Consider the following 23,332-nt stretch of genomic DNA (forward strand, 5'->3'; position numbering starts at 1 on the left):
AACACTAGTACTTCGTAGATGTTTTTTTTATTCTAGTAACAAAATGTTCATTTTGATAATATATTGAGCTAAAGTGATCTCACTCTGAAAACAACAGAAGTGTGTTTTACCATCTTACAATAGTTACGCATTGATTAGGACTTTTTCATTCAAATCACCTACGTTGAAAAGAAAACTAACTGTAATGCCTTAGTTGTTCATATTTGTACAAATATGCGTTGATACATTTGCAAATTAGGAGATGTAAATTTGTGGGTGTTACTTGCAAAACCAAACTGAAAATCCGCTTGTGAAAAAATTAACACCGTTAAGGCCATACTCGTTAAGGATACATTGTCCAGTATACCGTCGCCACTAGCGTCCATACACTTTAAAAATCAGTTAATCTCCGGGCAACTATATGAGAAAAGGTTTCAGCTGGCTTTGTCGGCCTCGTCGTCACGGAATAGCGCTGTAACACGGGGCCGTAAAACGGCCCATTGTGCACTTCAATTAGCTGCATAGTTAATTATGAGGGATCTCATGGCTTATTTTGGGATTTGGAAAACTGCAATTTGTTAAGCTGCAGACTCTTCTGACTAGAAGCGGGGACTGTCTGGTCAGGATAAGTGGCAGGACTTTTACATGCCTGGTTTAAGAGGACATGTTCGTTATGTCTACTACGGGCCTAGTTCATGTCATAACGCAATACCTGGACCGTTCTCAGGACATCGTAACTGGTTTTAGAGTTGTCATTTTAAACTTGCGTGTGTTTGTAGATGCAGTGCAGGAGAATGAATGTGTTGTACACTGAAGTCATGCTTTGGCTGTCCCGCCCACTGCGAGACCATGGCGCTATCCTGTCCCGCTCCCCTCTGTCTCTGTCCCGTACTGAAGAGAATGACGTTGACGGTGATATGCCGGGTGTGTTGTTTGAGCTCTCCAAGGCCAGGTTTGTGTTTACCGGAGAATGTAAAGAGGTTACACCCAAATGAAATGCAAATTGGGTTGGGTCATCAGGCAGACAGTTGCAGGACTATGACTTCAGTATAAAGTGATACCCAGCAGAGACTCCACAAGGCCACGTGCTGACAGCAGTAAGGCCTAAAGAGGGATCCTCTACCACACACACATGTTGAATACATCCAGCATACATTACGTATACCACTCGTAGTGTGCATGGGTGGATTGGTGAGTCAGTCCAGTGTGTGGACCGCTAATCATGCACAGTGCAGGACTCAGGCTCACAGCCCAGACATCTTTATCTGTTTATCATTGGTGTTTATCTGTTTATCATTGGTGTTTATCTGTTTAACTTTGGGGTTCAGCCTTCGTTCTCACCTCCTGCCATATATCTACTGGGGGGGGGGGGGACTTCCCCCCGCTTCATATACTCTGCATAAGACGATGTAATGCCTTTATGCCACCAACACTGACCAACATTCACCAACACTGACCAGCATTCACCAACACTGACCAGCACTGACCAACTCTGACCAGCAGTCAGGCGTGATGAGGGCACAAGCATCCAGTTACACTCACTGTTCAGTTGACTACAGATGAACTCCTTAGAAATAATGAGGAGGGTTTGGTGGTCCCGGGTTGAATACATCTGCACTTGGGTTTGGGAACTAATGAGAAACACGTCACCCGGTGGGAGGGAGAGTCGTGGGATGAGGCTGCGATATCCAGAGTGTGGGTTAAAGAGATCCGAGGGTGCCGAGGGGCAGGACACGGCAGTGTGCGGATGTTCAAATCTGATCATATCATGTGAGTGAGATCCAACCTAAGAACTTACACATAACTGACAGGCATCAAATGGCAACTGATGTAAGATCAAATCAAAACAGAGCCAAGCAGTGTCTTTAGTGTCAAGTCTGGTTTCATCTGCTGCTCACTACCGGACACCTGCATTATGTTGGGTGATGTTGTGTAAATGAAACAGATATGTATTATCTGATGAGAGTGTGTGTTAAGAGTCCCAACAGGCTGGGCTGAAATTATGTTAAATGCTAAGTGGTTTGTCTAGTCCATGGCCACGTCCCTTAGCACCACCTTTCTGCTCCTTCCTCCTCATGAAAAGACGGAGGAGGAGCAGAGTGAGCGAGCGAGCAGAATCTCCTCCTCTCCTGGCACTCCCTCACTCCTGGTCTGTCAGCACTGTAACAGAGAGGGAGACAAGCTGCTGAAACACATGCCTCCTGAGGGACACCCCCTCCAACCCCACTCACACCCACACACACACACACACACACACACACACACACACACACACACACCCACACCCACACCCACACACACACCCACACCCACACACACACCCACACACACACCCACACCCACACACACACACACACACACACCCACACCCACACACACACCCACACCCACACACTGTAGTACAGGAGGACCATAGCAGCACAAGGCTGGGTGCAGGCCTGCGTGGACTCCTGATATCCCTGAGCTCATTGCTGCGTGTTGTAATCAGAGTGTCCTCGTGCAGCTGAGGGAGAGGGAGAGCTTCATCATAGCCCACCCGTAGATCTAGTCTGTGCGCTCATTCAGTTCTTTGCTCTGGACTGGTCTGCAGCCGTAATGAAAACCAGACTCTCCTCTAAGAACCAAACATTGCTTTACACAAAATACTTTACTGCGTGTGTTTATTTTCATTAACAGGGTGTTGCAGTGAAGTAGGAGGTTTAGAAAAATAAGAGTTTTTGAGTTTAAAACCGTAGAAATTTCCGTAAGCGCTCCTCAAAAATTCTCAATTAGATGGAACTATCCATCCATCTAAAGCGGCGGAGCCATCCGCCTTCTCATCCATCTCCCCATCCATTCATCCGTCCGTCCACTTGGGTGGCAGGCGCCCCGCGGGCCCACTGGGTTGTGGTGTCAGAGGGGAAGGCCTGTCTGTCAGTGTTGGGACAGAGACCTATCAGGGAGGCACTGATGTAGACTGGGGCCCAGCTGTGGCTTATACCCCACCTCAGACCCCCAGCCTTTCTCTGTTATCACAGGTGGACTGTCGGTCATCACCAACCAGCCGCCTCTCTCTCCTGCTCAGGAGGTGTGGTGAGGGGGCCTCCATCTGAGCATATTCCAGCATGGGACATGACGGAGAGGGTGTAGAAGCTTTACGGTAGGGGGGGAGCAGGCATAGAAGAACAGGTCCAGATATAGAGGACCAGGTCCAGATATAGAGGACCAGGTCCAGAAACAGAGGACCAGGTCCAGATATAGAGGACCAGGTCCAGATATAGGGGACCAGGTCCAGACACAGAGGACCTGGTCCAGACACAGAGGACCAGGTCCAGAAACAGAGGACCAGGTCCAGATATAGAGGACCAGGTCCAGATATAGGGGACCAGGTCCAGATATAGAGGACCAGGTCCAGACACAGAGGACCAGGTCCAGAAACAGAGGACCAGGTTCAGATATAAAGGATCAGGTCCTGACACAGAGGACCAGGTCCAGACACAGAGGACCAGGCCCAGATAAAGGGGACTCATATGATTTATGAAATTTTAGACGAAGGATTCTGATAGCTGCCTAATGCAGAACTCTCATGAATGAATCAAAAAACGACTCCAAGCCTGTGGCATATTCTGTGTTTTGTAAGATCCTTAGTTGTTTGAGGAAAACGCACAGCGGGCATGGTGGGGTGATGTCAGCTGAAAAATGCAACAGCTTGGGCCTAAACATTTAAACACATAATAAAACAAGCAAGACTCTATAAGACAAACCAATCTTTCCCGAATTAAAATATTACAACCACAAACACGCATGCATGTAAAGCCTGACCACGCCACTGTAACGGTAGGAGGACTCTATTTTACATTTAGGTTTCTCTATGCATTCCCACCATGCAGCAGCGTGGACAGGGAGGTCCGGAGGAGGAGGTGGAGAGGCAGCGCTCAGACCACCTTTCCTGGGCGGATGGAGAAAAGATGGAGGAAAGGAAAACAGCAAGCCCACTTTGATAGAAAATTCCGCATGATGGCAGTGCAAAGTGAAGAATCCCTACTGGGTGGCCAGGAAACAGCCCAGAGGCTGTGTGTGTGCGTGTGTGTGTGCGTGTGTGTGTGTGTGTGTGTGTGTGTGTGTGTGAGTGTGTGTGTGTGTGTGTGTGTGTGTGCGTGTTGGACTACATAGCCTTCTGACAGGTCCTCCGCTAGATCTACACACAGATGTTCCTGAGCTCTCACTCAAGAGTTTCATGAGACACAGCGCACTGTGATAGGAGAATGAGCCTACATGTTGAATGACGTTTGCGCAACCAGATGCAAAGGTAGGAGAAATGAACTTCAGATGTGGTGATGGCCAGAGCAGAGTGTGAGCTCCACAGACCTCTGGACATGTGTGAGACGGTCCTGGCAGGTAGACAGATGTGAAGTTGGCAAGGAAGGTCAGATCCAAACCTAACATCCTTCAGACAAGAAGTGTGGAGGGGTGTGCCCTAAAGTGAGGGGTAGTAAGTTGGGAATGTTTAACTCGTCATTTAAATACTGGCATTTGCTTGCTTATTCATTTTGGAAGTTATTTATGCGAGTTATATAGGCATTGAAGGGGGGGGGGGGCAAATACAAAATAACGGTGAACATAAGGTTTGGAAAACTGTTGAACCAGAAGCCGAGAAGGCGCCGTACGGCTCATCGTAGTTAAAATGGCTTTGACAACGAAGCGATTCGGCACCGCTCGGACGCCGTACAAATTCAAAATGGCGCTCTCCATAAGCCGGAATGTGAACCGTCTGTTTCGCGTCGTTCAGATCAACGCAGCTCGGCGGAGACGGCTCTGTGCCGCGGGCGCGCCCGGGAAGAAGGTAGAGGAGCACTTTAATCGTCTGTTATTGTTTAGTCTTCTCTTCACCTATGAATCTAAAAGAAACGTGAGGTGGAAGGATCGGGCTACACGGAAGCGTCTCTAGCTGGGCCGGCTTTATTATGGCACGTGTGTTCATGTTCAGATAGATAGTTATGGCAGGTTTTGCTCATGTTCACATAGATAGTTATGGCAGGTACTGCTCATGTTCACATAGATAGTTATGGCAGGTTTTGCTCATGTTCACATAGATAGTTATGGCAGGTTTTGCTCATGTTCACATAGATAGTTAGGGCAGGCACTGCTCATGTTCACATAGATAGTTATGGCAGGTTTTGCTCATGTTCACATAGATAGTTATGGCAGGTTTTGCTCATGTTCACATAGATAGTTATGGCAGGTTTTGCTCATGTTCACATAGATAGTTATGGCAGGTACTGCTCATGTTCACATAGATAGTTATGGCAGGTACTGCTCATGTTCACATAGATAGTTAGGGCAGGCACTGCTCATGTTCACATAGATAGTTATGGCAGGTACTGCTCATGTTCACATAGATAGTTATGGCAGGTTTTGCTCATGTTCACATAGATAGTTAGGGCAGGCACTGCTCATGTTCACATAGATAGTTATGGCAGGTACTGCTCATGTTCACATAGATAGTTATGGCAGGTTTTGCTCATGTTCACATAGATAGTTATGGCAGGTACTGCTCATGTTCACATAGATAGTTATGGCAGGTTTTGCTCATGTTCACATAGATAGTTATGGCAGGTTTTGCTCATGTTCACATAGATAGTTAGGGCAGGCACTGCTCATGTTCACATAGATAGTTATGGCAGGTTTTGCTCATGTTCACATAGATAGTTATGGCAGGTTTTGCTCATGTTCACATAGATAGTTATGGCAGGTTTTGCTCATGTTCACATAGATAGTTATGGCAGGTTTTGCTCATGTTCACATAGATAGTTATGGCAGGTTTTGCTCATGTTCACATAGATAGTTATGGCAGGTACTGCTCATGTTCACATAGATAGTTATGGCAGGTACTGCTCATGTTCACATAGATAGTTAGGGCAGGCACTGCTCATGTTCACATAGATAGTTATGGCAGGTACTGCTCATGTTCACATAGATAGTTATGGCAGGTTTTGCTCATGTTCACATAGATAGTTAGGGCAGGCACTGCTCATGTTCACATAGATAGTTATGGCAGGTACTGCTCATGTTCACATAGATAGTTATGGCAGGTTTTGCTCATGTTCACATAGATAGTTATGGCAGGCACTGCTCATGTTCACATAGATAGTTATGGCAGGTTTTGCTCATGTTCACATAGATAGTTATGGCAGGTTTTGCTCATGTTCACATAGATAGTTATGGCAGGTTTTGCTCATGTTCACATAGATAGTTAGGGCAGGCACTGCTCATGTTCACATAGATAGTTATGGCAGGTTTTGCTCATGTTCACATAGATAGTTATGGCAGGTTTTGCTCATGTTCACATAGATAGTTAGGGCAGGCACTGCTCATGTTCACATAGATAGTTATGGCAGGTACTGCTCATGTTCACATAGATAGTTATGGCAGGTTTTGCTCATGTTCACATAGATAGTTAGGGCAGGCACTGCTCATGTTCACATAGATAGTTATGGCAGGTACTGCTCATGTTCACATAGATAGTTATGGCAGGTTTTGCTCATGTTCACATAGATAGTTATGGCAGGTACTGCTCATGTTCACATAGATAGTTATGGCAGGTTTTGCTCATGTTCACATAGATAGTTATGGCAGGTTTTGCTCATGTTCACATAGATAGTTATGGCAGGCACTGCTCATGTTCACATAGATAGTTATGGCAGGTACTGCTCATGTTCACATAGATAGTTATGGCAGGTACTGCTCATGTTCACATAGATAGTTATGGCAGGTTTTGCTCATGTTCACATAGATAGTTATGGCAGGTTTTGCTCATGTTCACATAGATAGTTATGGCAGGTTTTGCTCATGTTCACATAGATAGTTATGGCAGGTTTTGCTCATGTTCACATAGATAGTTATGGCAGGTTTTGCTCATGTTCACATAGATAGTTATGGCAGGTACTGCTCATGTTCACATAGATAGTTAGGGCAGGCACTGCTCATGTTCACATAGATAGTTAGGGCAGGCACTGCTCATGTTCACATAGATAGTTATGGCAGGCACTGCTCATGTTCACATAGATAGTTATGGCAGGTTTTGCTCATGTTCACATAGATAGTTATGGAAGGTTTTGCTCATGTTCACATAGATAGTTATGGCAGGCACTGCTCATGTTCACATAGATAGTTATGGCAGGTTTTGCTCATGTTCACATAGATAGTTAGGGCAGGCACTGCTCATGTTCACATAGATAGTTAGGGCAGGCACTGCTCATGTTCACATAGATAGTTAGGGCAGGCACTGCTCATGTTCACATAGATAGTTAGGGCAGGCACTGCTCATGTTCACATAGATAGTTATGGCAGGTACTGCTCATGTTCACATAGATAGTTAGGGCAGGCACTGCTCATGTTCACATAGATAGTTAGGGCAGGCACTGCTCATGTTCACATAGATAGTTAGGGCAGGCACTGCTCATGTTCACATAGATAGTTAGGGCAGGCACTGCTCATGTTCACATAGATAGTTAGGGCAGGCACTGCTCATGTTCACATAGATAGTTATGGCAGGCACTGCTCATGTTCACATAGATAGTTATGGCAGGTTTTGCTCATGTTCACATAGATAGTTATGGCAGGTTTTGCTCATGTTCACATAGATAGTTATGGCAGGTTTTGCTCATGTTCACATAGATAGTTAGGGCAGGCACTGCTCATGTTCACATAGATAGTTAGGGCAGGCACTGCTCATGTTCACATAGATAGTTAGGGCAGGCACTGCTCATGTTCACATAGATAGTTAGGGCAGGCACTGCTCATGTTCACATAGATAGTTAGGGCAGGCACTGCTCATGTTCACATAGATAGTTAGGGCAGGCACTGCTCATGTTCACATAGATAGTTAGGGCAGGCACTGCTCATGTTCACATAGATAGTTAGGGCAGGCACTGCTCATGTTCACATAGATAGTTAGGGCAGGCACTGCTCATGTTCACATAGATAGTTAGGGCAGGCACTGCTCATGTTCACATAGATAGTTAGGGCAGGCACTGCTCATGTTCACATAGATAGTTAGGGCAGGTATTGTCAGCTGCAGTGTTCTAAAATGTCATCTTCTGTCAGTGGACATTTTTAGCAGGTTATTTGACCAAACCACCAGAAGGCTTTGTAAAGTGCAAAGATATCTGGGGTCACATTTTAGTGTTATTATACAGTCTGGACATGCAGGATTAAAATCCTCAATAAATGGACAGATTATGAGAGCGCGGAGGTGTGTGTGTGTGTGTGCAGTGAGCGTGGGACAGAAATGGCGTCTGGTTCCAGTGTGGCACCGTGTGGTGTCGCACCGTCACCTGGACCCAAAGGCCAGTGTACTGATCTCAGATCAGATCAGATCAGAGTACTAGGGTTCTAACAGAGGCTCCCTCATGCCAAATTAGTTTAGATTAACATGTTTGAGTTGAATGTATGGAGTTGAAATTTTATTTGGTTTTTTTTTCATCAAGTTGTTCATCAAGTTTTGTAAAGTAGTTGTATAATTGTATAGCTTTACAAATGGCAAAGTTTTCTTTTGTGGTTTCTCAGTTAAACTGGGGTTGTGTTGACTTCCCAGTTACTAAACAAACTATTTCTGAACATGGGTCTGGGTTTTAATGACCAACAGAACTTGATTCAGTAGGCTAGCAGTCAATTCAGGAAACATTCACTAATTATGGAGACTTGAATGTTGCACTTTATGGTGCTCTGGTTGTGTTTTTGTACTGTACAGTAATTTCACGTCTTCGTAGTAGCTGTTTTTTTCCAGTTCTCTCAGCTTGGAGTACCAGCGCCTTTCCTTTGCAGTAGTTTAATGCGTTGAGGAGGAGCCCTGTTTGTGCACAGTAGTTCTTTCATCTGTTTTAAAATAGACATGGATAATATTACATATGACGCTCGGTACTTTAGTGTCTCATCATATGAGTTTCAGCAGAGATATTCCCAAGCGTGTGTCGTGAGCACACATGAGAAGTGAGAGCGACCTCCTGCTTTATGCAGGTCTACTTGTGTAGTTTGCAAAGAATGCAATATAAGCATGCCCGGTGTGTAGTGCTTCAGCCCGAGCCCGCCCGGTGCATAGCGCGGTGCCCCTAGCACGCCCCGCGTGTAGCTTGTCGGCCAAGTGAGGTTTTCCTGTCTCCATCAGCCTCATCTTTATCACAGCCCCTGGAGATATCAGGCTTCACCCACTACAGGACAGCACCAGTCTGATGGCAGCCTATTCCAGCATCACTGTATTATGTATATATGTTTGTTTGGTTGGTTTGGTTATTTGTATTTACTTATTTATTTATTTCTAATCTGTATTCTAAGTTTTAGAGGTCTGCTTCCATTTTTCACCAAGCCTATGGTGTCTTTGTTTAAAAGTGAGTACTTGTATTACTGACTAATACAGTGGCGTGTTGAACAGGTATAGTGTTGGTAGCCAAATCCAGTTTTCAAACACTTTGGGTCTAACGTGTCTTGTTTAAAACTCCTACACCACCATCCCTGGTGTTCGCTGGCTACGTTAATAAACCCTTAATTAAGTGTCGCTCGTTACTGGCCCACACCTGTACTGTAGGCTGCAACTCCACCTCCACTGTGTGTGTGATTGGTGAGCATAGGTGTCTGGGGCGGGCCGAGTGCCAGCGCAGCTGCGTTCGGTTCGCCAGGGCTGCCGAGGTGTGTGTAATGACGGAGGTTGGAGGGACCGGTTACTGTGGCGACGACCTCGAAGCCATAGCGACACCTCCTCGTTACCTGCTACAGCACCGGGAATGAGGTGCTGGGTTTCGTGAAGTTTCGCAAGCGCAGACATTCAGACGACCCCGAGGTGTGATGTGCCTCAAAAACACCAGGCTTATTCCTGGCGAGGAACGTTTATTTAAAGAGAGAGAGAGAGAGAGAGAGAGAGAGAGAGAGAAACAAACAAAACATGGGCATTTTTTGTTACTATGGTAGCCAAATACTGAGGTGAGCTGTGTTTGTTGTGACTGAGCGTATGGGACTGGAGGTTCTGACCCAAAGGACCTCCTGTGGTATATAAACAGAATTTGTGCAAAGGATGTTGACCTTACACAATAGGAGGAGCGGCGTGTTGATCATTACGGCGGGGCTGATGAGCAGCTGGTCCTCCAACACCTCGTGCCTCTCCTGCGACCGCGCTCACGTGTTCCCCGTTAGTGCTTTCTGAAGCTGATAAACTGTGGCATTTCTAAACATACGTAATGTAGCTCAGAATAATGTAATCAGGAGAATTGATCTGACACACATCAGGGCTTTACCAGTGAAACGAAAGACACGAATGTGTTTTGAAAGATATGTCACGCTAAAAATTCAGTATGGTGTGTGTTCTGCATCATGGTCTGAGTTTACACGAGCACACGGTGTGTTGTCTCTGGTCAAGGTGTTAACCTTTTTTTTTTAATGACGTAATTTTATTTTTAAAGACACAACTGAAGTTGTGCCACTTGGACTCCCTTGAATCTCTGAAAATAAGGACCGTGTTGCCTTGTTACTGCTTGTTACTCCTGGACGCGCCAGGTGCCGTCAGAGTTTTGAGGCTGTGTGTGTGTCTTGTACAGAGAGAGTATCTGAACCAGCTCTGGCCGGCTGGTGTGTGTTGGGGCGCAGGGTCGGGGGGCTCCGGGGGGCCCCGGGCTCAGGCTGCGTTATAAAACATGCCACTCCCCGCCCAACCCTTAATCACCTCTGGACTCTGAGGCCCAGATCGGTCATCCGGGCCCTGCTTCTCTAGGAAACGGCCTGTAGCTCTCCACGAGCGCCGAACACACACTCTCTCATGTCGGCTAAAACCATCAAAACAGGTCCCAGCGCTGCGTGTGAGCGGGGGCGCCGGGAGGGAGGCAGACAGCCTGCGAGGATTATGTTAATTAATAGCACCATTTGTTTTTAAATGTCAGTTAAGCATCTGAATTCACACCGGCTCACTGCTGCTCGGTCCGTCTCGCCGTAGGACGTGTGTGGCGTTCGCCTGTGTCCCTGGTCTATCCACAACACTCTTTATGTTTCAATAACTCAGGCTCCGTGGTCTTGGCCCCACATTTCTGGGGACTCGTGGCGGTGTCTTGCGTCATACTCCAGACGGGCCTGTACAGTCAGAATCTGACGCTTTTAATTAAATTTCAGCAAGTAGGCTATCTGGTATCAGTGTGTTGGAGCCAGACTCACGTCAACAGAGACTTCTACTGGAGGAAATTGGAGAGAGTTAACGGTGTGTGTGTGTGTGTGTGTGTGTGTGTGTGTGTGTGTGTGTGTGTGTGTGTGTGTGTGTGTGTGTGTGTGTGTGTGTGTGTCAGAGAGAGACGGAGAGAGAAATGAATGAATGTTGGCCATAGTCATACCTTAGTGTTATCATAATTATATATTAATAAATTTAGAAGTGTGTGTGCAGGTTATTTGTTAGTCAGCCAGTAGCTTTTCCCATCATCGTATTGGGTGAGAAGAAATGTTGAAAAGTGATGAAATATTCGGATATCTGTCCTGGATGTCTACGTCATGTAGCTCTACTGTACTGTTTCCTACTGTGTTGTATTCTGTCCATTGGCATGTCCTTGATTTAATAATGATAGTTCAAACTTTCACAAAACTTTAACCATTTCTTCATTAAAACGGTCCGATTCCTAACCATGTCTTTCCAGCGTCTGCTGCATGGTGTCCGTCCCTGGGTGTCTGGCGTGTTAACGGATGCTCATGCTCTCACAACCCAGCGGGTGCGCGCGCGTGCATGCTCTCGTCCTGTCCCGGTTGTTTTTGGACGCCGGCGCGGGGCCGCGTTCAGCTGGCCGCGCTGTTTTTTTGAAGGGACTCCAGATCCATTAATCAGGCCGGGGTTCCCCGCAGCGAGAGAGGGGCTGGGGATCGCGCCCCACACTGCAGCTCTCTGTTCCTCCACCCGCACTCTCCGCACAGCGTGACGCTCCGAGGAGCCTCATCAATCTCACCTGTCCCGGACGTCAACCGCGGAGTTAATCACGCGCTCCGCTCCTCCACCACTCAGGTCTTCAGCGTTCCTTCTCTCTCTCTCTCCATTTCTCTCCCTGTGCGTGCGTGTGTGTGTGCGTGCGTGTGCGTGTGTGTGTCTCGTTTTCTCTCTTCCCCTCTCTCTGCTGCCGGTCTCTCCATCTCTGCCTTCGCTCTCTCTTTCTTTCCCTTTCTCTCACTCGCTTCTCTTCGAGTCCGTCCTCTGGTTTTATTTTTGGTCTTTCAGACGCTGCTCCAAGATGAGCGTGTTTCAGTTTCGAGGACACACACACACACACACACACACACACACACACACACTGTACCGGCCCCTTACACTGAACATGATTTCCTAATCAATACTTCACTGGAGTGGGACTCTGCTGGTAGCCTCGTGCAGTGGGCCGGGGTGGGGGGTGGTGGGACAGGATGTGAAGACAGCAGGGAGTGTGTGTGTGTGTGTGTGTGTGTGTGTGTGTGTGTGTGTGTGTGTGTGTGTGTGTGTGTGTGTGTGTGTGTGTGTCAGGTGTGGTGGGGGACAGTTGTCTTATAATGATGGAGTCCTTGGTACTATTCAGATGTTACCCAGCGTGTGAGCACTCGCGTGCTCTCTCTCTCTCTCTCTCTCTCTCTCTCTCTCACACACACACTCTTCTTACTCACTCTAACTCTCTCTCTCTCTCTCACACACACACACACACACACACACACACTCCTTCTCACTCCCCCTAACTTTCTCTCTCTCTCTCACACACACACACACACACACACATTCCTCCTCACGCCCCCTAACTTTCTCTCTCTCACACACACACACACACACACACACACACACACACACACACTCCTCCTCACGCCCCTAACTCTCTCTCTCACTCACTCACTCACACACACACACACACACACTCCTTCTCACTCCCCCTAACTTTCTCTCTCTCTCACACACACACACACACACACACTCCTCCTCACACCCCCTAACTCTATCTCACTCTCATGCACTCTCTGACTCACACTCTACCTCTCATGCTCTCAACTCACTCACTCAATTTTACTTCTTACACCGTCTTGCTTTTCTGTCTTCTCTCTCTCTCCTTTCTCCCTTTCCTCATCTCCTCCCTCGCTCTCTGCTCTAAATGTCTTAACATACCATCTTTCCCCTCCGATCGACTCCTGCCTCCTGCAGGGTTGGACAGCCGTGGCCGAGGCCGTTGGAATTGGCTTAATGTCTCGCTCGGAATGCCGAAGTCCACCCCGGGCAGTCTGGAATGTTAGACCTTTCCTGCCTCTATTTCTGATCCCATTTACAAACGGTGTTTAGATTGCTGGTATTTCCACATTGTCTCCCATCCCTGGATAAAGGCATATTCCCGTTTCCAACGCTATTCCCTGTCTTAAACCTTCCAGAGCTTATTTACGTCTATTTCCTCATTTGCACAGAAGCCCAAATCTTCTGGGATGGTTGGAGATGTTTGCTGTGCTGGAGGTGATGCAGCGTGCCAAGGTGACATCTCCGTGCAGAAGACTCTCGGTTGGTATCCCGCTGGTATCCCGTCGATATCAGGCTGGTATCCCGCTCCGAGGCCGTTACAGTGCAGCTGCACTGTACAGGAGCTCAAGGCCCTGTCACTGGGGGCAAAAGCCTTCCAGGAAAGTGTACATAAATGTGAAAACATGGACTGGATGTGTATGTAACCTTCTGAGCTGTCGGCGTACGACACACACACTCTCTCATACCGTGGGCTAATGCGTGCACCATATGGTGGAGGTGCACGAGGAAAGTGTTCACCACCTCCACTACTCTTTGGTACGGCTGTCAGCGTAAGTATGAGGTGAGCACACCCAGAGCTACCACCTCTGCTCTGTCCAGGACCGGCAGAGAGGACGCACTGGACGGAAAGACGTCTCGCACGATCGCAGACGGAGGGAGGGAGGGAGAAGGAACTGAAGAAAGACTGTCCGTTGAAGCTGATTGAGACCAGAAGGAGATCTGGATGGATGGACAGAGCTCGGAGTGCCAGCAGAACTTTACTAAAAAGTTAAAAGACGCTGAAACCGAGACCTAGCTTTCACACCGAGTGTGTCGCTCTGTTTATTGGGTTTCCAGTAACTACAACTACCTGAGGTTCGGTTCCTTCGTTCCACGGTACCTCCAACCACCAGGCAATCTGACCCGCCCAGTCCCACATAGTCACTGGTCACCAGCTCATTCTATTACACGGAGTGACCGACAGGTGACCGCCGGAGAGGAGACGGACAGATGGACGGACGGGGGGGGGGGGTGCCCCAAAAATGACACTGAGTTTATGGGGAAGGCTTGGAAGGGCAGAAGAGGTGGGGGTGATTGTGGGGGAATGCATGTCTCCATATGAACCTGCCCAACTCCCTGAGCCATTAACGCCTTCAGCTGTTCTCCTGATGGAGAAATAACACCTGACACACTCACTCTTGTTCTTAGACGGGTCAGTGGTCTAATGATGAAGAATGCAGATTTGTACAGGAAAAGCCCTCCCCCCCGCTGATGTAGAGGTTTCCTGTTGTAGGTTATTGCCCGTCACAGCGTGTGCGGCCTGGTCTTGTTTCCTTCTGTTTTTGTAGTGGTGCCTCGATTTTACACGTCAGGCATTCCTACCGTCTGCAGATGTGAGGTGTGATATGCTGATTTAGTCGCGATAGTCGCGTCTCACGTTGCTAACGTGCCACTGTCTCGATTGACCGCGTGACCACGTCCGCGGGTGTCACGGCTGCCTGCAGGCAACCCTCACCCCGACGCCTCAGAGAGGCTGCCGTCACCCCGAGGACGAGACGCGTGGGCCCGGAAAAACGCCGATAAGCTCCGATTTCGGTCGGGGCCCCACAACGTGCTGGTAATGTGAGGTCATGGGGGTGTGAGCGTCGCTGTGCTAGTCACCCAGTTCCACTTTTTTACTGGGATAATGAGTGACTGTGTTAAAGACTGAGAAGGTGACCAGGAATATATATTTAAACATTTGAAATTGGGGTAGTTGTGTGTTAATCCTGCAAACTTAATGTTTTACCCCACCCGAGTTCACAGGGAACATAATATTAAGGCAGGCACGGGCAACCTGTATATCTGTATACCATTGTATCTCTCTCTCTCTCTCTCTCTCCCCTCCGTCAGACGAGGGCTTTGACTTCTGTCTCAAAGTGTTTAAAATGAGGTGTTTGTGCCGGTGCTCCTCATCTCCGTCACGCTTTGTGCACTTATGATGTTTGTGCTGACGATTTAACTCTCGCTGCCCGGGGGGCCTACCCTGACCACTCCCCCGTGACAGCGCAGCTCGCCAAACACTCGGACTGGCTGGCGACGGCTTGCGGAGTGTTTTGATTGGCCGGGGCGGGGTTCCGCTCTAGCGCTGCCTCGCCCTGCGGGACGCTCTGAAGTGTGAGACGCGCTTGAGGTTTCTCCTTTTGATGACGGCCATAAAATGATGTGCAGAACTCCTTCCTCTCTGGTTCCCGCTCAGAGCGTCCTCAGGGCCATTTAAGTTCTCAGCCCTCATGCCCTGTCTCCTCACACAGATGACCAGGGTTTGCTCCTAGCAGGGGTTGGACGTTCCTGGTGCGTGACCCACCCTGTCTCCCTCTGTCCCGCAGGGCCCTGCCGTGGGACGCGTCTTCTCGGGGATCCAGCCCACTGGAGTTCCGCACCTGGGCAACTACCTGGGTGCCCTGGAAAGCTGGGTGACCCTGCAGGACGAGTACAGCTCTGTCCTGTACAGCATCGTGGACCTGCACTCCATCACGCAGCCACAGGACCCTCAGCTGTTACGGGACAACATCCTGGACATGGCTGCCAGTCTGCTGGCGTGCGGCATCGACCCCGCGCGCGCAGTCCTTTTCCAGCAGTCTGTGGTCAGTCAGGGATTTTTATACATTTTTTTGCTTTTCCTTTTTTTCGTTTCCTGCGCAACAGCGTGTGGGAGCCCAGAGGGGCAGACGTATCGGTTCAAGCTGACGGGAAGGTTCGAGTAATTCTTTACAAATGTGGGGCTCGGTATGTACAACACACCCAACGATGCCTTGTCTGGTGAATTTGGGACAGAAGTAGGACAGAATTAAAATCCCCCGCTTAGGTAAACTGGCTGTCTCAGATTCATTTCGTGTGTGCGCATGTGTAAATATAAATATACCTTCATTCATTCATTCAGATGCCACATACAGTCTGGGGTTAGAAGGAACCGTATGAACGGTTCGAGTCCCGGGACGCTGCCTGTCTGCCTGTCTGTCTGTCTGCCTGCCTGTCTGCCTGCCTGTCTGCCTGCCTGTCTGCCTGCCTGTCTGCCTGCCTGTCTGCCTGTCTGCCTGCCTGCCTGTCTGTCTGCCTGTCTGCCTGTCTGCCTGCCTGCCTGTCTGTCTGCCTGTCTGCCTGTCTGTCTGTCTGTCTGTCTGTAGGCAGCAGGTCAGCCTCGGTGAAGAATCAGGACTGTTCTGGGAGGGAATTAAACGTATTTGCGTCGAGGGCTTTATGGCACGTGTTGTCACAAAGCAGCTTTACAGAAATCGTATACACAGAAAGTTCAGAGTCCCCTAAAAACAAGACGTGGTGAGGACCAGCCACCCGAGAGCGGGAGGAGAAGATCTGCAGAGGAACTGCGGCTCAGAATGAGAACACACGCTCCTCTGCTCCACGCCGGAGGACAAACTGGGAACAGAAGGAATAAAGCTGCTTTTGCGCTTAACTTTAACCTTCCATAAAATGTATGAAATGAGTCATTTATAAGCCTTAAGAAATGGTGAACAAATATTATTCACTCAGAATCTGTTCAGAGTCTACGCAGTAAACAAGAAAATGCAGTTGAGCAGTAGAGACAATAGACTGATCACTACAGTCTCCATGGCAACCAGGAACATGTATTAATTATTGGTTATTACACACGGAGGTCGTTGGTTCTGTCTGAGACTCCTGGCCTGTATTAACATGGTGGTCCCAGTGAAGTGGCCTCGTGTTCCTTTGATGTTACGGGAAATTGAATATTTTATAGAATTGAAAAATATGAATAAATTGAAGCAAAATACACTGTAAAAGTATCAAACGTAGATGCTGTTGGCTGAAGAGCTGTGGGTTTGGAGCTACATCTAAGCCTCAGAGTTGTTTTTTTGATTAAATTTGACTAAGTCAGCACGGGTTGGGCAGATGGTTAAAAATCTATCATTGTAAAATCAACCCAGACAGATTTATCACGTCGAGCGATTAAGAGTCAGCGAGAATCTCTGCCATCTCTAAATGTTTATTTAATTGAGGTTTCTTCCAGCTGCTTCTTTGACTAAACCCAACGCTGTCATCCCTGTGAGCTTGACAAATGCTCTTCTCAGAGTAAACCCTAACTTCCCCTAACTCTAACCCTAACACTAATCCTAACCCTACCCCTAACCTCTAACTCTAACTCTAACCCTAACTCTAACTCTAACCCTAACCCTAACCCTAACCCTAACCTCTAACTCTTACCTCTAACACTACCCCTAACCTCTAACTCTTACCTCTAACCCCAGAAGCAGTTCCACCAGTGCCTTTACAGAAGGCTGCGTATCGTGGAAGATGGCGGTAGGAACAGCTGTAATGAGCCGTTTTTCCATTTCACTGCTGTGCGTGTGTGTCTGTTAGGCATTGATAGAGATGCACTGCTCTTATGTGTGCACATGCACACACATACACGCGCACTCACTCACACATGCACACATATACACACACACTAATGCGCACATGTGCGCGCGCACGTGCACACACACACACACACACACTCACACTCACACTCTAATGCACGCGCGCGAGCACACACACACACACACACACACACACACACACACACACACACTAATGCACGCGCACGAGCACACACACACACTAATGCACACACTTCTTTTCTTTAGTCCAGTTTAACTTTATGCCACATATCTTGGCCATGCTGCAGACCTCCCATTGAATGTCAGAGCTCAAGACTGTTCCACATGTCAAAACAACACAGCTGCCCAAAGACAACACTCGACTTCACAGAAAAAATGGTGACAAACTGAAATCAGTTGGATCTTAAGTGTGTGTGTGTGTGTGTGTGTGTGTGTGTGTGTGTGTACTGAAGATAGTTATATCCCTTTTACCGGAATGATCTGCACACACACAAGCACGTATTCCCTTAACAGAGTCCAGGGTGTAAACACAACCTGATACAGTCGATCCGCCTGAAGATCGTCTACGACGTTTGTGTTTTGGCTCCTGCAGTTTTAGTGAGTCCTCCTGTAGTTATGGTGACGTAGCTCCTCCACCCCGGCCCTGTCCCGGGTCCACGTTGTGTCACCTCGTCACACTTCCCACATAGATTATCTGCTGGTAACCGATATCTTGCCGTGTGCCGCAGTGTAAAATTTCTTTTACATTCATTCTGCCTTTGGATTATGTCAGACCCTGGAGGTCCCTCCTGTGAGCCAGCGCCCATAAACTTTACACACGCACACACACACACACGCGCGCGTGCGCACACACACACACACACTCCTCTTTGCAACTGGAGTTTTTGGCTAGGTGCAGAGCTCAAAGCTGTGTATGAGAGATCTCTCGCATGGTTTCGGTGTGAGGCAAAGCCGTCTTTAATTGGCCATGTTGAAACCCCAGAGACTGGTTGTGTTTAACGGCATTAACGTTATTACACCGGACGGGAAAGAGGCCCTTACTGGACACCTGTTTGGGGGGTGGAGGGTGGCTGTCTGTGGGTCTTATAGAGGGGCCGGCATGAATATACACTGCTAAGTGTTGCGAGACTTTTCCCAGTAGAGGTTCATGCTATAATGTTAATCAACAAAAAGGTTTTTAAAGTGTTATTAGCGTTTTGGAAATATTCACGGTTGAAACCGTATTGCATTCACTTATAAACCAAACACTGTCTTTAGGAGAGCTTCACTGCAGTCTGTGAAAATGTGATTTATTCATTCAGAATATTATTTCTGTATTTTTGCACATTATACTGATTTAAGTAATTGCTAACGGCACTTTTGTACAGCATGTGCTGGTCTAAAAATGTATTTGGTATCGATACCAAGGTACCAGAGCTGGTATCGGTACCAAGGTCAGAATGTTGGTATCGATCAGACGTCAAGATCCTTGTACGTGTCCAAAACAGACTGACGGAAGGCCCGCCCGTGCTTCGTCGTGCTGTGGTCATGGCTGTGGTCATGGCTGTGTTCCCCTCCTCTGCAGGTCCAGGAACATGCTGAGCTGTGCTGGATCTTGGGCTGTCTCACCAGTCTGCCTCGCTTGCGCCACCTGCCTCAGTGGAAGGTACTGTATTCGGGGAGAAATCCCCCAATGTCTTTATATGTGGATACCGTGGATATTACACATACCAAAATGAGCGTTCTCGAATGAACCTGTTTGATATTTGAATCAGAAAAATGCCCCAAAACGTCCCGGATAAAGCACTGTGCTAGCCGTCTTTGTTCTGTAACGACAACCAGGAAGAGGCTGCTGCGTCCAAGTGCCAGCTCGGTTGCGTGTGCGTGTGCTGCGTGCGTGTGTGTAGAGGTTCCCTGCAGGCTCGAACCCTCGCAGGCGGATGATTTGCTGTTTCATTTAACAGCCGAGTGCATGTGAAACGCTGTGGAAATGCGCGCCTCGCGCACTCACCATGACGCGCGCCACAGAGAGTCCGAATGGCCTGTGCCCCGAGCTGACATGCCTTCTGCTTGTCCTGGGTGTGTATCTCTCTCGTGGGCCATCTTGCCTTACCGCACGGTCTCTCTGCCGTGTCTCTCCTGTCAGATGAAGAGTAAACAGAAGAGTGAAGGAAGTGTTGGTCTCTACACCTACCCGGTCTTACAGGCTGCAGACATCTTGCTTTACAAGTAAGACCGCCCCCTGGCCCCGCCCCTAGCCCTGCCCCCTTCCCACCACCCTAACAGTGCTGCGTAATATATTGCTGAGAGGTTTTGAGGTTCCTAGCCTTGCTGTTGCTATGTGCAGGTCCACGCACGTCCCAGTAGGTGAAGACCAAGTGCAGCACCTGGAGCTGGCCCAGAACCTGGCCCGGGTCTTCAACACCAGATATGGACCCGTCTTCCCTCAGCCTCGGGCCCTGCTCAGTAAGTAGAGTAACGGCTGCCCCGTTCCCACTCCGGAACAGCCCCCCGCCCTCGGCCTCCACATCCTTTCCTCCGCTTTCGCGTGTACGGTCACATCTGTGGGCTGCACCGGAGGGGAGGACAGCTTAGACAAATCACTGCATTGAACATGACTGTGTGAGGTCAACGCCGTGTGTGTGTGTGTGTGTGCGCGTGCGTGTGCACGCGTGTGTGTGTGTGTGTGTGTGTGTGTGTGTGTGTGTGTGTGTGTGTGCGCGCGTGCGTGTGCACACGTGTGTGTGTGTGTGTGTGTGTGTGTGTGTGTGTGTGTGTGTGCGCGTGCACGCGTGTGTGTGTGCGTGTGTGTGTGCGTGCGCGCGTGCGTGTGTGTGTGTGTGTGCGTGTGCACGCGTGTGTGCGTGTGTGTGTGTGTGTGTGTGCGTGCGTGCGTGTGCACACGTGTGTGTGTGTGTGTGTGTGTGTGTGTGTGTGTGTGTGTGCGCGTGCATGTGCACGCGTGTGTGCGCGTGCGTGTGCACGCGTGTGTGCGTGTGTGTGTGTGCGCGCGCGTGCGTGTGCACACGTGTGTGTGTGCGTGTGTGCACGTGCGTGTGTGCGCGTGTGTGTGTGTGTGTGTGTGTGTGCGCGCGTGCGTGTGCGCACGTGTGTGCGTGCGCGTGCGTATGCGTGCGTGTGTGTGTGTGTGTGTGTGCATTTTAAAACGTCAGTAGATTCAGTTATTTGGACTTGAGAAAAGGAATTTTTGCTACAAAGAGGTTTGGGCTGAGTTGCCAGCGCTGTGCCTGAACACACGTCCTCGGTGTGGCGGTGAAGCGTCTCACTGTTCCATAGTTAAAGGGCTGCTGGTTTATGCTTTTTCTTGCTTTAGATTCATAAAAATGAAAAATGAAAGGATAGCGAAACCGTGAAAATGGAACGTACAATAGCATTAAGACTCAAGCTGGCCCTATTTGTTGGAAATTGTGACAGAGCCCTCACAGTCTAGACGCCACACAGCAACGCCCCCACTCGACCCAGGACTCAGGCGTGATGAGGACGCGATCGACTGACCAGCACTGACCAACTCTGACCAGCAGTCAGACGTGATGAGGACGCGATCGACTGACCAGCATTCACCAACACTGACCAGCACTGACCAACTCTGACCAGCAGTCAGGCGTGATGAGGGCACAAGCATCCAGTTACACTCACTGTTCAGTTGACTACAGATGAACTCCTTAGAAATAATGAGGAGGGTTTGGCGGTCCCGGGTTGAATACATCTGCACTTGGGTTTGGGAACTAATGAGAAACACGTCACCCGGTGGGAGGGAGAGTCGTGGGATGAGGCTGCGATATCCAGAGTGTGGGTTAAAGAGATCCGAGGGTGCCGAGGGGCAGGACACGGCAGTGTGCGGATGTTCATATCTGGTCATGTGTACACACACACACATGGCGGCGACGCACCCTTTCGTGCTCTGTAATTATCGGCACCGTAAGGGCACAATATGAAGTCAGTCACGCGTACAGAGGCTCTTTGATCAAAGGAGTTTTCCTTCCTCTTGAGACTGTGTCATAGCCTGGTAACAGACCGAGAGGTTCCTCAGATTTTAAAGGGCGTTTCACGGCAAGAGCAGGGATGGGAGTTGTCATGGAGACTGGCTCTGAAAAACTCTCATGATTTACTTCATATAAATAGTTTTGCCCCAGAACTCACGAGAACCGAAGCAGGATTGTGGAGCAGCTGCTAATTGTCTGGCCGGCCAACTACAGGTGTGCGAAGGCGCTAGCTGCTGTTAGCTAGTCTGAGGGAGAGAGCGACACACAAGACTCGTCTTCCCCACAGAAAACATTTTGTTTGAGGAGGAAACGTCTGTCCATCTCTGTGTACTGTTTGTGTGATGAATGAGTCTTCTGCTAACATGTGCTACTCTGTAGTAATGTTTTAATGAATTCATCTTTGAGATTCTTGTGAATTCCTAGCCACTACTGCAACAGTCTTCTCTGATTCTGTTAACTGCCAAATGTACACTATGCTCTCAACCAGGTTTTTTTTTTTTTTGTCTCTCAGGTTCGACGCAAAAGGTTAAATCTTTACGAGACCCCTCCTCTAAGATGTCCAAGTCGGACCCTCAGACGCTAGCGACTATCTTCCTAACGGACACCCCTGATGACATAGTCCTCAAGATCCGCCGAGCAGTGACCGATTTTACCTCCGAGGTGACCTTTGACCCGGAGAACCGTCCGGGCGTGGCGAACCTGGTCTCCTTGCACGCCGCGGTGACGGGCTGCACCGTGGACGAGGTGGTCGGCCTGTCCGTAGGCCTCGATACGGGCGAGTACAAGGGCGTGGTGGCAGAGGCCGTGGTGGAGAGACTCCGGCCCATCCGGACTGAGATCCAGAGGCTGAGAGCGGACAGGGCCTATCTGCACAGCGTGCTGGAGCAGGGGGCGGAAACGGCCCGCTGCCTGGCCACCATGGTGATGGAGGAGGTCAGGAAACGGGTGGGCTTCTCCTGAAAGGTCACGGGGAAACACTCAAACCAAAAAGAAAACAACAACCCCAAAAAACAGTTGCAGGTGCATATTCACCCTAGTGGGACAGAGATGGAGAGATTTAATGGGCTTGAGATATGTGATGATTAACATTACACAAATCATTATTATGAAATTATTAATATTTCATAATTAATTAATATGTAATGAACTGTCAGCGCTGGCTTTTTGATACTGCTCAGACAGTAAAGGGTTACGTGTTTGTGTTATAACGTCTTGTTCTCCTTGTCCTATATGTTCTTATGTATCACTCACACACGAACTAGCAGACCAACAGCAGTGTCGGTTTACACAGTCCAACACTAATCCACCCTATTTGCTCAGCTCTGGTCCAAACGCGGATGGGATAACGGTGCCTTAACGGGAACACGTGTTTTCATGCTTCGTGCGGAATTGGTCCGTTTTCTCCCACTTTCTTCCCACTCTGCGCCCACTGACTCCCGTAAAGATCCAGCTGTGAGAGCTGCTCCCCCGGCTGTCTGTTTCACTGAGATCCCAAGGGTCCGCCCTTTTGTGTTTTTTAATCCCTTGCTTAAAAAGCAGACAAGAACGGTCGCGGTCCGAGCAGATACGGCGCGGCTGCTTTCCTAAGAGCTCTCGGAACAAAGGTCAAACTTTTGCATCGTTCCCGTTTGGCGTATCCGTCGTTCCCGTGTGCCCGTGTTTCCGGACTCCCGGCCCTACGGCGCGGTGAACCTGCAGGTCGTAGCGCTCACTGCAACGTCGAGCAAAACTTTTTCTTTTTTCTTTTTCTTTTTCCGGGC

The 23,332-nt window shown here is 48.8% G+C and overlaps 1 protein-coding gene across 3 annotated transcripts; it reads left to right on the plus strand.

Moving 5' to 3' along the window:
• Nucleotides 1-4,671: 4,671 nt before the first annotated feature.
• Nucleotides 4,672-22,780, plus strand: wars2 (tryptophanyl tRNA synthetase 2, mitochondrial). 3 transcript variants are annotated; one of them, XM_027026578.3, is made up of 6 exons: nucleotides 4,672-4,801; nucleotides 15,562-15,819; nucleotides 19,154-19,234; nucleotides 19,715-19,797; nucleotides 19,916-20,034; nucleotides 22,084-22,780. In XM_027026578.3, exons 1-6 carry the CDS (start codon nucleotides 4,697-4,699, stop codon nucleotides 22,530-22,532), a joined length of 1,095 nt encoding a protein of 364 aa, XP_026882379.3. In that variant the 5' UTR covers nucleotides 4,672-4,696; the 3' UTR covers nucleotides 22,533-22,780. The 3 variants fall into 3 exon arrangements, with proteins under 3 accessions (XP_026882379.3, XP_081577018.1, XP_081577019.1); XM_081720893.1 differs by lacking the exon at nucleotides 4,672-4,801 and adding an exon at nucleotides 13,452-13,474; XM_081720892.1 differs by lacking the exons at nucleotides 4,672-4,801; nucleotides 19,715-19,797 and adding an exon at nucleotides 13,370-13,474 and having other exon boundaries at nucleotides 15,562-15,961.
• Nucleotides 22,781-23,332: the final 552 nt, after the last annotated feature.

Source organism: Electrophorus electricus, chromosome 9, assembly GCF_041902795.1.
Source record: "Electrophorus electricus isolate QZ-2024a chromosome 9, ASM4190279v1, whole genome shotgun sequence".
NCBI classification, from domain to species: Eukaryota; Metazoa; Chordata; class Actinopteri; order Gymnotiformes; family Gymnotidae; genus Electrophorus; species Electrophorus electricus.